Here is a 15,970-nt window from a genome sequence, read left to right on the forward strand (position 1 = left end):
ATGCCCAGCTCTCACCACAGGAGACCAGTATAGCATCCACAGTACTGTAACTACTGCACCAGTCCATCTGTCACTTTTAATACGCACCATTTGCTGTTTTGTTTGATAAAATTGCCATTTTTGGCAACCAGAAGTGTGCCTATTTAGTTGAGAATGGTGGCGTGCTCAGTTATCATGTAATGTGAGTAAACTTGATTAGGATGATGCATTGCATAGAAACTAATATTGGCTACCTCATGCTCAATAACAGGCCAATAATAAAGTAGAACTTCACACACCAAAACTGCACAGAGCATTAAAAATGCTCCAAAAGGCAGCACCAGGCACAAACATGTTTACAGTCGTAACATTTGCTATGAGCTCACATGCTTGTCCAAGCTTGCTTCGTCCTCCCCTTAAAGTTCAAGCGCTTCCTTTCTCTGTCTTTCTCATTCCAGCAACAGTGTGCAGGGCAGAGCCTAGATGAAAGTTACTTGCACACCATAGTGAGCTTCAAGAACTGAGACCGAATAAATCATGCTCGTCTTGTTTATCATACTTACCTCATGAGATAGGTGTTGAGGGACGAGCGCTGATTCCCTAAACTGTGGATGTGTTTATACTGTTTTTATACTCATGCCAGTTAACTGAGATCTCATGTCCAGAAGATGCAACTTGATGATGCATTTATCAGCAAGTTTCATGTAAACAGAGGAAACTAGAAACTTTAAAGCTCTACAAAGTTTAAACATCTCCTGCCATTTTGGATTCTCTTGTGTTCTGGAGAATTTATTACCTCTTTAGAATAATCCCAGTGGAATAAACTTTATTTTCAGTCAAATGCTATCTGGTTATAACTTAGCTGCCTCAAGACTTTTCACAAGCTAATCAGCAGAAAAATGTTCACTGGGACATCAGCCCAGTCTGTCATCCATCTGTGTGAATGTCTCAGCCTCACTGGCTGCAGTTCATGGTTCTTCCCTATAGTAATAATATTGTACATAGAAATGATGTAAATAATTTGTGATTTTATTTTTCCATCCACTGGGGCTACACACTAATTATTGTGGTGATGAAGGTTCAAAACATTTGCGGTAGGCCAGTCTTGTTACTGCTGTGACAGCAGTGTCACAGCGCTGTGGTTACAGCACATGAAGGCGTTGATAAGATTTGCTAAATGATTTATAAAAGGATGAAATGCAGATTTAAACAGTTTGATTTGAACATTTTGTAGGTGAGAATGTGGACACCAAGCTCATGGCAGCAATTTGATAGGCTGACAAAAGTCCAGCTGAGATAACCACATTTACTCAGGGCCTTCATGATGTGATGTTCTGTTTATAAGGTTGGAGAAACCTGCAATCAGCTGAGACTGAAGAAGCCACTTGGATGAGTAATGAAACGAAATAATTCTGAACATGTGCAACAATAATCAAAGATTGCAACATTTAGAACGTTTGTAACTGCGACATGAGGCTCTCTGGTAAATATCAAGCATTTGATGGTTGTTTCCACCTACAGCTGATCACAGAGGGATGAACAGATTAAGAGTAACGCGTAGTACAACACTCAAACTCATTCACCTCTTTAGAAGAATCCATTCTTTTATAATTTTTAGTAGAGGCAGACTGTATGGTTTGATGCTTAGTTTTATACACCTGTTGCAATGGGACAGAAAACACCAAAACACAAAGATTAAGAGGTGAGGTTAGTCCATGTAATCAATTTTTTAGCCCTAATGTGGTCAATTTAGCAAATATTGGAAAATTAGTGATTTGTGGCAAAATGTTAGATAAAAGCTACTTAGGGTTTGGTGATAGACAACAGTATTCAGGCAATAACGTCATAGCAAACAGCAGGATATGTTTTTAAAAAAAAATCTCTGGTTCAGTCTTTTCAATGTGCATCCCATTTGGCCCACTGCAGCCCCTGGAGAGTGAAATTAAGTGGTGTTTTTCCAGCTCCTCTGGCATATTTTCTCCCAGGTGAGTCCAGTGTCTTTCCAAGTGCTGAGAGCTTTCTGGCCCTCAGCTTCTGCTTCCCTTTATTAAAGGTGCCTGTGGCTGCCAGCTCATTTGTTGCAGTCCAGACAACATCGAATCACTTACAGTTGGATTTAACAAAAAATAAAGTTTTGGTGGGAGGTGTGAGTGTGTAAGGCAAAGCAGCAGGGCCTAAAGGAGAAACACAGGTGTACCAGTTCATGGTGAGGAAAGTAGCTTTCATTTTCTTTCAGCATTACTTTCATTTTATATGCAATGAATCCTGCATAAACAGTCTAGACACTTACATTTTTTGTTCTTCAGGCTATGCTCATTCTCACATTCAGTTTTAAATGAAATAACTGGTACCACATGTTAGCAAGTCTCAGCTTTAATTTAGTTTCACTTTTCATGTTCAAGTCAGTTTAGCTATTCTTAGCTAGTCCATCCATCCGTCCAACCATCCGTTTCCACATGTCCAAGTCACAGTCATGGTTGAGCTGGAGCCTATCCCAGCTGTTATATTGTGAGGCGGTACACCCTGGATGGATGGACACACACACACACACACACACACACACACACACACACACGCACACAGAGTTCACGTCCAGTTTAGAATCACCAGTTAACCTGACACCATGCATGTCCAGTTGAAGGAGGCTGCAATAACTGGAGAGACCACATAGACACAATCTTTCTAAGGCACAAGAAGACAAATCTTTGAAGAAGTGCTCCCTAGCACAAACTCTTTATAATTGAAACCATCTGACAGAAGCAGGTGATTTTCAGAAGTGTGCAAACATCCTGCACTCTCTGCACAGGCACTGCTCCTTTCCAAAACCAAATATGACACAGACGGTCTCCCTAAATGTGAAGGTGCCACTTGGAACAGTGCTGGGACACAATCCTCCAGGAGTTTAATTATCTTTCATGTATCAGTACAGATATCATTCATGTTTTTATTGTCTTAGCCTTCACACAGTCACATGGTTATTACAGAGTGGTTATTGTCCAAAGTGCGCAGTTTTATCATCAATCACATATGTATGAACAGAAGCGACATCTCCAGAGTTATTATGGGGAGTTTTTCAGCAGAAGTCTTTCTGATTCTGGACAAAGACTCTCAGAACATTCATCAGCTTTTGGAATACGTGCCTCCTCTTTCCTTTTCTCCACTCGCAGTCACATCAGCTGAAAACCTGCGTTTTCCAGAAGAAAACCAGAAGAAAACCTCTGGCTTCACACTTTGAAATTTCATCCTGGAAAACTACTTTTGTGTGTATAGAAGCAGGGTTGTGGCAGCTGAGGGATCTTCATGAAATTCATCACCAGTCCTAAATTTTCTGGGGATGCTAACTGGACATTCAGTTTTTGACCTTTTGACCTTTTGTTATCTTTGTCCCTAGGCTCTGCTTTTCATGAGGACATTGTCAGAGACAAATTGTTTGAGTGCATAGAATGTTAAAACTATTTTAAAAATATATAAAAAATATTTTGACTGTGGTGCTTTAAGTACCCAGTTGATATCCTTCCATGGACTCAACTGTCAAATACCACATAGAGCATGCTCTGCAAGCTGTTTACTGTGCAAACCCCCTTCATTCCAACTCCTCTTTTTGTACTGACTCTAATATATTATTTGCTGTCATACCCTTTTCTGAGGGGTCTGGGGGTCCTGCTGGATGTCCATGTTTGTATTTTGAAGTGTGGAAAGGTGTGCTCTCTGCTCAATATAACAAAAAATATAAATCACCACAAGTGGAAATAATGATCTTTTGACTATAGTGATCTTAGCTAAAACTGCCATTTACAGAAACTGAAAGCTGGAGCGAATAGCCTCTTTAATATTCACTTTGTTGACTTCTGTGGAGAGGGTATGTATACAGTACATGTGTTGTGCTAAATGGAATTCCTTTGAGAGTGAATAATCTTTTAAGAACACAAGCAATGAGACTCAGGTTTACTATATAAAACCCCAACACTGAGAGTGACTGTCCTATTATGTCAGCTGAGTATAAAAATGGAGAACGGGAAAAACAGAGGTCTTAGATCTCAACATTTCATTTTCAAAGAGGTGCTTTTGAAAATCACAGTGTGTGCACACTTGCTTGTGCTCATTCTGCACATAAGAATTATCCTTCCTTCTCGAAAGGATAATTTCTGGTTTATGATGTCTTGAGTCTTCCTCAGTTCTCACTCTAATAATAACAACATTAAATTCAGCAGGTTGTCTGCTGAGGTCTGAGAACACATTTTTGAATTTTGGTCTTGCAGTTTCTTCTTTCTCAAGCTTTTACATTTGGGTATACCAAACTATTTGTATGCCAGCAGGTGGCAACTACACCGTCTCCAGTTAGAAGTGGAGTTTATGGGAATAGCAGCTAGTTAAGTATAGGCTGTTTATTTTGTTAAATATAATCGTATTTAGAGTAACAAACAAAATGTTTCATCAAACAGTGATGACTCCCTGTATTTACAGTACCTCGACTGTGGAAGGTAGTAGGCCTTTATTTGAAACAGGTTTGTAATAGACACCAGCTTTAATTTCCAATTCTGTCTGGCTGATTAGAATAAATTTCATGTTCATGTACACAAAGTCTCGCTGCAATACACTCACATTACCGTTATACTGATTATTTTATAGTGAGCAGTGACTCACTCTGGACACACATCAGTGATATCATCTGTGCTTCTGTACTAAAACTCTTTACTTTAACCTCCTAAGACCCGAACTCTTCCACGCCATGCATTTTTAATTTCTCTTTGACATTTGGGCATATTGGGGCCCAACATCAGTAAACAAAGTCTAAATATAGTGCAACAAATCAAACACAGAACCGCTGTGTAACAGAACAATGACAGAACACGCGTAAGGTTTTAGCGTCGAGTCAGCTGGACACTGAAACCCTGTTCTGCTCATTTCCAAGTCCAAATTTTTATTCTTAGATTCCACTACACTGGATTTGCATAATTCAAAATATTGTTTATATTCATCTTATACTGGACCGAAGATCACTGTCTGTCTGAAAGAAGTTATTTTAATTCCTCTCCCTTCAAGCCAAGGCCTTCTGATTGGATGGGCCACAGAAACAGAAGGTCTGGACAGCAAGTATTTTAAACTGTGTTCATTACTATAGCTGTTCATCTGAGACGAAGGGCTAAAGGGCCATCGTTACTGACATCATACAGGTCCAAGAATAGAAAAAAACTGTCTAAAACCCAAGTATGTAGAGCAGTCTGAAGCTTTTAGCCCACGGGACATTCAAATTCAAATTTTATCTGTCACACACAGCACCATACACAGTGCGACATGTGGTGAAATGCTTATTGCTGTGCAATGCCCGACCATTAAATGACAGTAAGATTTACAGATTTACAGGTTACTACAACATTTACAGATTTTAACTTTTAATTTTACAGTAAAAAGAATGTGGAAATAATGATTTATGAAAGAAATTATGAAGAAAAGGAAATTATAAATTATAAGAAGTGTGCAAACAGAGTGCGTGCGGTGATGCGATGTGTGTGGGAGAGTCCAGTCCTGCACCTGGTTCAGGGCCCGACTAGCCTGGGGGAAGAAGCTCCTCCTCATTCTCTCTGTTTTGGCCTTAAGGGAGCGGAAGCGCTTCCCAGACCTCAACAGTGAGTAGAGTCCATTGTTGGGATGGGAGAGGTCCATCGTAATATTCCTGGCTTTAGTCTTGCACCGCTTGGTGTAGATGGACAGCAGGTCAGGAAACTCTGATTGAATGATGCGTTTGGCCATTGCAACAGTGTATGACAAAAATAAGGAAAAGCATCATAGTTTCTATTAGCAAACATCTCACTTTAAATTGTCCAGCAGTTTATGTTTGAAAACAAAAAAAAGACAACGTAAAAGTGGTATACTCTAAAGTCGGGCTATTTTGTGATTGACTACCACATGGTTGTGCAAAGTGTCTTCTGCTCTTTCAGTCACATAACCCCTCAGTCCTAGCCTGCTCTACCCTTGTTACCAACAATGTGGTTAATTCTCAGTCCAAAAGGCTTGTAAATAATAATGTACACACTAAGAGATGGCAGTAGTTGCATCCACTTCTTTTATAGAGTTTATACATGTCACTGAGAGTCATACTGAGTAAAATGAAAAGTGGAATAAGCAGGGATTAAGCACGTGTAAACATGTGCTCACACACTGGTGAATTTCATACTAGCTCGTATACAGGACGTTTTCCATGTGGTGTGCCCTGTGCTGATGAGGTATGTAGAGTGATTGTGTGGAAAGATGTTTGACAGTGATGATTAACGGCTGCTGTGGTGGGCTGGAGTTTTTAGATGTGAGTGACATGATTTTCCTGTTCATGGATGACCTCTGGTTTGACTTTATCAGGCTCTGAGACAAGAAAATAATCAGTCAGAGCTGAAAGAGATGTCAAAGCTTGACAACACATTTTTATTTTGTCTTGGATCTTGTATTTAATTTCTACTACATTACACAGTTAAACAGGAAACAGTCCTTACATATATATTGTATCACCTGGTTTACTGTCAGTGTGAACCTTGTGCCTGAAAAACAGTGAATTTGTGGTATCCCTCACTTCACCCGTACACGCTGATGTTTGTACCTATCCACTCTTAAAGTTATGTGTACAGATCTGCAACCTGCTCTGTGCTGTGTGTTCATGGTCTGTGAGAACAGTAGACTTCTCTAAGAATAATATTTTCCCTTGAATAGCTTGCATTTTACTTGTTTCGTGGTGACATGTGCTAACCAGTCACACAAATGAAAATCTGGGCTGACTCGCTGATTTGTTGATCATTTCAAACTCATTATTGGCGAGTGTTTGTGTGTGTTGAAGTGGAGCCAGTAGCGCATTAACAACTTTCGCTTGGTCTTTCCTCTGCTTAGTGGTGTGTCACCTGCCCTGTATAAATGGCGGTAAGTGCAGCACCAGGGACAAATGCCAATGCCCTCCAAACTTCACCGGAAAGTTCTGCCAGATGGCGGTTCAGAACGGACACCAGCAGACATCAGGAGGCTACAGCCAGAATCAGGTCCACTCCACACACACCCTGCCTCTGACCTATAGCAACGGCCAGACACCTGGTGAGTGAAATGTGACATTGGCCTAGACAATCATCATATGTGTTTTATCCAATTAGATTGGTCTCTCGGGCCTTGGCAATCAAGAAACAAAGAGAAACAATCCAGTTGATGCACATCAATAAATATGTGCATCTTCTCCTAAAATATCAGTTTTTCTCTTCTTCAAAATAGGATTAGGCTTTGGGTTTATTTATTTACTTATTAATAGGATTTATTGTAACTGAGGCATATCACAATTTGTTACTTTTTTTTGTCAGGAAAGTCATTTTTGTTTGTCTCTTGCTTTTGGGGAGAGTTGGACTCCTTACTAGTGACATCATAAACCTAACAAAGATGGTTAATCTTAATCATCTACTGTGATGGACCACATCAGTGTCATGCTTGTATACAGTATGTGTTTTTCTTCCTGTACGGCCCAGGCATCGTCAACATCCACATCAATCACCCCCCAGAGGCCTCAGTTCAGTTCCACCAGGTGTCTCAGTTGGACAATTACAACAACAATGGACAGCAAACAAAAGGCTCCTCCTCATCCACTAGTTATAGCTACCATCACAGCGAAAGCAGCCAGAAGATCCAGCACCATGGCTACAACATAGTCTATCCGGGCCAGCACAGCTACCAGTTTCCTCAGTACCAGCCTGTCACCTCTAAGAATGCACTGGGCCGCTGCTTCCAGGAGACAGCAGGCAGTCAGGTACAATGTCAGACATGTCTGCTGTTTGTGAGCTTAATTACAGTCATAACACATCTGTTAGATCAAGTAAGCCTTTCAGTTTCAGTAATCTAAAGCAATCAATCAAAAAGTCTGGGAAATATTTTGATTAGATATGGACAACAATAAGAGGCACAAAGACTACAAAACATGACACCGGTGGTATTAATCCCAAAGACACATTTATAGAAGACGATGGATGTAAAATACAGAACAGAAATAATGCCTGTTAGTTAGTATAGCTCAAAGTTTAAAATTAATATTCTCTGCATTACCAGATCATATTTTATGAGGAGGTTTGCATTTATTTTTGTCCTCTGAGGATACACAGAAGCAAAAATATTAATCCTCACTGTTTTGTCCTTTTCTCTGTTCTCTCCATCTCGATGTGTTAGTGTGGAAAGGCTCTGCCCATTCTAACTAAGCTGGAGCAGTGCTGTGGGACCATTGGGACCTCGTGGGGATTCCACAAATGCCAAAAGTGTCCGAAGAAACCATGTAAGTCCAGGTCTAGATGTTTTTCTAAAAGTGGTAGTGAATTCATAGCCATGGAATTAACGTTGAGGGGAAGAAATGCCGGCAGGTGGTCTGGGCTCTGCAGTCCCAGTGCCCACTTTCAAATCTTGAATGGAAATCTAAATATGAAAATCATTAACATTAAAGGTATTGTTTATGTATTTTAAGTTGTGTTCCATCAACAACAGAATTTAACACAGAGCTGCCAATAGAATATTTTTTCTAGTTTTTCACTTCTTAATGCATTTTGAAAGTAATGGCATAGTGGAAAAGTACAGTTTTTGACTCTGATTTTGACCACCTACTGAGCGTACCCCATGAGTTGGAAAAACCACAGACAGTATATCTTAATAAGAGTAATAATATTTGTTTCATTCTAATAATGATTGCTGAAAACAAAAAAGAAGCCCTATACACCATAAAAGCTTTTGAAGCAAGCAAAAATTAGAGTCGTTGCTACAATGTCTCCAGCACAAACACAGAAAGCGCCTCACACAAATAAACATAATGGTGTGCGTGAATTAAGTGGCAGCCCTCAGATTTTTACAAACTGAATCCAATGCATCGTCAAAAACTTCAGTTCTTCTAACGGCCACTTAGAATAGCTCCAAAAGTGAGTCATTCCCCACTTAACACATAAACATTTATACAGCTTAGGGGGTTGGATTTTTTATGACGCATTCGTCTGGATTCTTGTGTTAATGGCGCGGCACCTTTGGCTGACTGGTGAATATCAACACAGGCAGCAGTAACTGATAGACGTCTCTACCCTGTCTGCAACTGTCTCTGCTGTGTTTGTGCTGTTGGGGTTAGAAAAAATGTGTTGATTGAAGGATGTGTAAAAAGCTGTGAATGAGCAAGAATCACTTTTCCATTACACTCTCTGTGTGCTTACACACCACTCTGCATTTAATCATTAGTTATTAAAAATCTCTGGCTAATCTCTTTCTTCCTGTCAAAAGGGAGTTTTTCCTTCCCACTGTCACAAAGTGCTTGCTCAGAGAAGTTGTCTCTGACTGTTTTAGGGTCTTTACCTTACAGTATAAAACGTCTTGAGTTTGCTGTTGCAGTGATTTGGTGCTATGTAAATAAAACTGAATTGAGTCAAACTGAAATGCGTTGGATTGGATGTTTCTCTAGCGTGACCCAGGAAACCTTGGCAGCTGCTGCTTGCACTGACATGATACACAATCACTTGGTTTTTAAGAGCTGGTAAAGTCAGCCGCTTACACGTGATGCGCTGACACTTATGAGGGCAGTGTTTTATGAATAAATAAGAGCACTGGTTCAGTTCAGTTCATGAGAAAGACGATCCAGCTGACTCGCCTGATATTAATGCCCTGCTTTTCTAAACCTTTACAGCAACATGTGGAGGAGCATCTCAGTGCCCTTTCACACTGTGGTATTGAGATAATGCTGTATCAACTTTCTTAGCAACCTCATTAACCTTTTATATTACATGCTGTGTGTTTGGCAGCAGATCCTCACTGACAGCATATCATGTCTTAGGACATGTAAGATGATATTTTAATGAGAATATAATCAGTGTAATTCTGCAAAGACTAGTTTGTCTTCAAATATAATACTGCACAAAAATCTTGAATTAACACTCATTTTGTTATATTTTTCTAGGTAAACAGCAAATAGGTGTAGCGGTTATAATATGTGTAAACCTCAGCGAAAATAGAGTATATAACAAAAACAGAATCCCACCTGGAAAGTCAATAGTTGCTTTCTTGTAATTTTCTTAAGTTGTCTTCAGGAGTGGATCTCCAGGCTTCTTTAAGAACATTTGAAAGCTCTTTTTTGAATGTTGGCAGCAAACGCAGATGAAACTGGTACACAACTGGTTCTTTGCTAAGTTGTGTTTACACAGTACACTTATTCAGCCCTTGAGCTACCTTGAGCCTTGATTTTTATGCTTAGCTGTTTGAAAGGTCAATGTTAAGTCGCTTAAAAAACAAGCAAACGATAACAAAAGGCCTGTTCTTGGAAAATGTTCAGGTTTGATGACTGGACTCAAAATGAATGAAAAAGCAGCCAATTTCCAAAGTAACTGGCGGTCAAAGTGAGACCGCTTTCAAAAAAATGACAACGAAGTCTGGCTCCTCAGAAGCAAAATATATAGAAATGAGGGATGCCTCAAGACATTTTTTCAAAGTAGTGTAAAATTTCAGACTGGGCTTCCTTAAAAGCAGTCAAAGCAAAATATCCAGCTGGCTTGAAACCCACACTCTAAAAATGTTTCAACACAGCTCAATGTGTCTTTTGCAGCCATAACTTTCAGCTAGTGACAAGCAAAATAAAAATGCAGCTAGGAAACATTATGAGTCTTGTACTGGGTCGATTTAACAAACAGGTGACTTTCACCCAAACAGCTACTTCCAGAGAGGAAAAGCACTAAATGCCAAGGCAGCATGTGGTGCTGGCCCTTGCCTCTTAGCTCTGTTTAAAGTGGTACCAGCTAAACTGAGTGTGTGGGGGAGGTGAGGATGGAATTGCCAGCCTTTTTATGTAGTAGCTGGCTACTCAACACTACTCCCTTTATAGAACTGTGGAACTTGTCTTTGAAGCCAGCGCTGTTGTATGTAGAGCATGAAAAGACGCTCTCTAGTGTATTATCCCCAGCTGAACTGAGGAAAGGGGTGGTACTGTAGTACTTTTGTGTAAATCCATCAATACCCATATGTGAAAACACACTTTGCAAACTCATCGTTACGATAGCAACATGTTGGTTATTGTGTGCAACAGCAAATTGAGTATTATTCACAGCATCCTAATCCATATCCAGTGTTTGCAAGGAATATAGCTGTGAGTAAGTGTTTTAAACATTGTGGATTTTCACACCTTATTGCAGTTTGTTAGATTGAAAAACACAACCTTAACTGTCAACAGAAGGGGGCAGTATATTACCAGAAAGTTATAATGTACCTGAGCCCCTCCCAAAGAATTAGGTCCTTCCTCGAATCTAATGCTGAATTAATTTCGATACTAATTATTCGTATTTAAACTAGTATCTAATAGCAGAGCATAGATCCGAAAACGCTGATTTGAAAGCTAGAGAGCCACGAATTTGAACATTATTAACGTGAATGCTATTTAAGAATTCACAGTACTCAGTATACATTAAAAATGTATTCTTTGTGCTGCAGAAGCCATCAAAATGTTCAGCTGTTTCAGAAGGTAGAGAAAAAAAGTCAACATTGAAATCAGTCCCAAGACTTTACGTTTTCAGCTGTTCTTCATTTTTGATATCTCCTGTAGTGTCCAAACAGTGACAAGTTTCAGAAAGTTTCTAAGATTACAATACTTTACAGCTGATGACATGATCACTGTCCCCCACTGAAGAATTTAGGCTCTTTATTTTATTTATTTATTTTTCTATTTGAAGTCTTTTCACTCTCTTTGAATAAATGACCTTTCCAAACCAGTGAGACGTCCAGAGCAGCCTGAGTTTTTGGAGTGCCCACGTTAAGTTTTCTCCTTTCTCCTGAGCAGAAGTAATTTCTCTGTAAATTTTTGGTTATTGACACAAAAAATATATGTACTGCTTCAGTAGATTTGAGGTTATAGTATTGTAAAGGTCTTTTAACTCACGCTGTAGCTCAGCTCGGTGCACACTCATTCTTTTGTATTCAACTTACACTTGTATCAGAAATCTGAGCCTGTCTTCTCCCTGTGTCCCCATTTCAGAGTTGATTCAGTTTCAGCATTAATCAGTGACTCCAGTCCAATCCATTCCCTCAGCTTTGTCATTGTCAAAGGATTTCTGTCCTGCTCTTCTGTACTTGGCCTTCCCTATTTTTAGGGAAATATTAATACAAAACTGCAAAGATGAACTCCCTGCTGCAGCTTTTGACTAATTGTTCAGTCTTAAAAAAGTATACAAAACAGCAATGAAGTTTTTATTGAACCAAGGGAAACAACAGTTTCAGAAACAATAGGTCTTTGATCCATCCTTTAATCTGTCAGGGCCTCGCATACACATCTGGTTAAACAGCGAGGAGCAGTTTTTTTGTCGTAAAACACAGCTGTTAGGGACACCACGGAATCTGTAGTCTAAAAAGACTGATTGCACACCTGAGCTGCTCAGGATATAGTTCTTAGCGTATAGGAGAGAACAGAACTGAAAGACTTGCTTTTATTGCATGTGTGCTTGCTTTTAGCACACATGCAATAAGACACCAGGACAGGGAAGATTAAGTCTTTTCATATCCAGCATTTTAGTGGGAGTCACCAAAGGGCCAGAGATTTGCACTCTCTGTCCTCTCCTCAGGAATGGTGGAGGCATGAGGTGTTTTTTCTTTTTTTAAACATTTAGGTGTGAAATAGTCCATTGTGCGATGGAGACTGTGGTAACTGGTAAATAGACTGGCTTTCTTGGTCAAACAATCATTGCCTTGTTTTGTTCTAGAACAAAATATCAATCTTCTTTTGAGTATTTGGGTACCACCTACCCACTGGTTCCTTTGTCCAGCTGTACTGCAGTGAGACTGACTTCCTGTGTACTAATGTTGCTGCTTAAGTAGCTTCTAGCAGCTACGTCCACCTCCTTCCCTGCAACCCTTCATGGTTCCATTAATAACTCTTTTTGAACACTGTATCCTGTCTTAACTAACTATCATTACCTTAATTTAGTCATTTTTCAATGAATGAATCCATTGTATTTTTACAGATAATAGAGGCTTTGCTGCTCATCTTATTGCGTGAAGAAGCTCAAATAAATGTATTTTTATCTCAGCTCATCTCTCTATATAATTTAATATGATTAATTTTTTTCTTTCTTCTGTCTGTTTGGTTTAGAACTAAATCGTATCTACTCTTCAACCACTCCTGTTTGTTTAAAGATACAAATAGTTTATATTCATTTTACAGCAATACGCTGAAACTACAGAGATTAAATATGTAATTCAGTTATACGCAAAACAGCTCGCATAGTGACAAACATATTTATATTGACTGGGTTCTCATTCTCAATGACAGTCTATGTTTGAATTTGACTATCAACCTGAGGTTACATAGAAAAAAATAAAATAAAATACATAAATATAAAAAAATGCAATACAGTACCTTCACTTAAACCACGGTAAAGGTACGCTGTTAACTTGACCATAATTAACATTTTTTACAATTTTAGAGTGAATACGTTTCTTTCCTTCAGGAACATGATTTATGCTTTTTTGCTTTATGAGACTTTAAATGAACACTCATAAATGTATTTTGGAATTATTACAGAATAAGAACCCAGACATTTGCTCTCAAAACTGTGACTAACATGTGCTCCTTCTCTTTGTTTTGCTCTTCACATGCTCCCGTCATCAGCTTTCCCCCTGATAGATTGCCCTCAGGGTTACATAAGAGTCAACAGTTCTCATTGCCAAGGTAAGAATTGATGCTATTGTTTTTAACATCCTAATGCTTATATAGCTTATAATAATGTGGTAAAGACACGTGTGATTCCCTGTAGTTCAGTGGTTCACAAACTTTTTTTTTTCCTAGACCCCCCCTTTGTTTTACAAGAAACTCTTTGTGCCCCCCCTCCCCGGCACAAACACATCGTCCAACCACACACACCCTTGTTTTGTTTTCTAACTCCAGTGCAGTTTATTTCACACCTCAAACCTTTTGTAAACAATTAAACAAATTAAAGTAAATGTCAATAAATTGCAGGTAGCAAATAAACTGCTACCTCTTTTAAGTAACAGAAAAACAAACCATCCTTATGGTGTAATTATTTAACGTGATCACCTGACTATTATGTTTCTCTAAGTTTCTCTGTTTTAACTGTCGGGTGTGGTGTCACAAAATGTACTAACATTACGCCTCTCGGTGTACTGTGAAAACGATTGCAGTACTACTTTTAAAAACATCAACATTTCAGTATGACCGATGCTTAAGACCAAATACCACAAATTGCCACAAACTTGTGAGTTATGCCTCTCCTTACCCTTCTGTGCCTCTTGATGGGAACTTTTATTTTAGACAGGAAGCCTCCTATATGTGGTTACAACTAGGCAGGAACAGCATTTTTAAATGTTGTAAAAATATTTAAAGCAGTTTATGTAAGTGACAAGTGTTAAAGATACTCTAAAACTCTGCGATTGAGTTTGCATCAAAAAGTGTGAATAGAGCTGAGAAGTATTATCTCTATGTTATATTCAAATTAAGAAACTGGCCCTTCCAAAGCAACTTCCCACCAGTGTCTAAGTTAAAAAAGAACCTACTGAAATGATATCCACAAAAACCACGAGTCAGTGACTCTAAACTGGGGCTAAGCAGAATCGCAGACACACATGCAGCATGCACTTTAAATTAGGTTACAGCTGTGTAGGGGTGGTGTTAATCTGAGGCTAAATTTAATCATTGATTGTTCAGGGTGTTTCCTGACTGATGACAGTCTAGAAACCACTAACTGCAAAGTGGAAGTGGGCCAGTGTTTGGTGGCACCAACTCTTTTACAAGAACCCACAAAAGAGGAGCGTGACCTTTTCCAGCAGACTGTTCTGCTTGGCTGCTCAGAACATGGAGAGGAAGTCATTTTTTTCCATGACATTCAAAGTGTGGTACTGCACAAAATATAAAATAAAGACACAAACACATTCACAAGCATCTGCTTCGAATGCTGAAGAACAAACAGTCTGAACCATCCACCCATTTTATATGTCTGGTCATCTGGGGATACCAAAAGAGACAACCAGGAGTCATCCTGGCTAAATACCACTGCTTATGGGTCTAGTCACTACGTACAGCTCTTAGCCTCTATGCTACCTATGCTAAATTAACAGTGTTCCCTTCATGCTGAGCCCTCTCTTCACAACCACAGACTACTGCAGTACATTGCAGATACCACGCACTGGTAAGACTTTCTAAAAACGATTGATCTAGTAGTAATGATGTGGTTTGTATGTTTGCAAGAAGCATAGTAGTTTTTCAATAATAGTCCCGTGTAGTGGTGGCAGTTGAGTTCATCTGGATTTCCTGTTTAAAAATAATTACAGTTGACAGAGATTTAGCATCAGTAACAGCTGACTCGCAAATGTTTCCGTTCCTTTTCCATAAAAGGTTGTTGTTGCATAAAGGTTGTTTTAGTCGGAGCATGAAGGACCTCAGGAGTAAAAAGATCAACCGAGAAGGCTGTCAAAACATGCTACCTGAAACAGCTGAGCTCCTTTTCACCATTAAACTGGAAAACGTGTTGATGCGTTACTGTAATCCAATTACTTTTTCAAGAGTAAAGTAAGGAATTACTATTGCAAAAAAAGTAATTACATTACTGTCACTTTCCCGTAAGCACGCTGCGTTACTGCATTACTAAACCGTGTCTCATGACAATGACGTAAGCGCATGCGACGTCCATGGCAGCAACAGACGTGTGCAGATCAACAGTGGATAATATGGAGCGTGGGAGAGAGTACGATTATGCATCGTTTAGTTTGAGTCCGTAAAAAGTGACAAAAGCATTTGTGTCCGCTGTACACTCTGCATGGGAAGAAAATTTCTTTCTGCAGTACAAAATTAAACTTCAGATCTTACTTTTGAAAATAAGTAATCAGTAAAGTAATGGGATTACTTTCTTGGAGAAGTCATCGAAAAATGCAAGTTACTAATTACTAGTAACTTGACCAACACTGGTGTCACTGACCATAATCACTCACACACTTGGAAATTAAAGCATTAATTCAATTCAAT

At 39.2% G+C, this 15,970-nt stretch overlaps 1 protein-coding gene across 7 annotated transcripts in view; it reads left to right on the top strand.

Annotated features, from left to right (window-relative positions):
* The window catches only part of ltbp1 (latent transforming growth factor beta binding protein 1), a 135,958-nt gene that overhangs the window by 69,135 nt on the left and 50,853 nt on the right, over positions 1-15,970 (top strand). For all 7 annotated transcript variants that reach the window (XM_080287815.1, XM_080287813.1, XM_026190474.2 and 4 more), the window contains exons 6-9: positions 6,853-7,050; positions 7,470-7,747; positions 8,161-8,263; positions 13,604-13,663. In XM_080287815.1, the coding sequence (XP_080143941.1) occupies positions 6,853-7,050; positions 7,470-7,747; positions 8,161-8,263; positions 13,604-13,663 (639 nt within the window). The remainder of the gene's footprint in view (positions 1-6,852; positions 7,051-7,469; positions 7,748-8,160; positions 8,264-13,603; positions 13,664-15,970) is intronic.

Source organism: Astatotilapia calliptera, chromosome 13 (genome assembly GCF_964374335.1).
Source record: "Astatotilapia calliptera chromosome 13, fAstCal68.1, whole genome shotgun sequence".
Taxonomy (NCBI): domain Eukaryota; kingdom Metazoa; phylum Chordata; class Actinopteri; order Cichliformes; family Cichlidae; genus Astatotilapia; species Astatotilapia calliptera.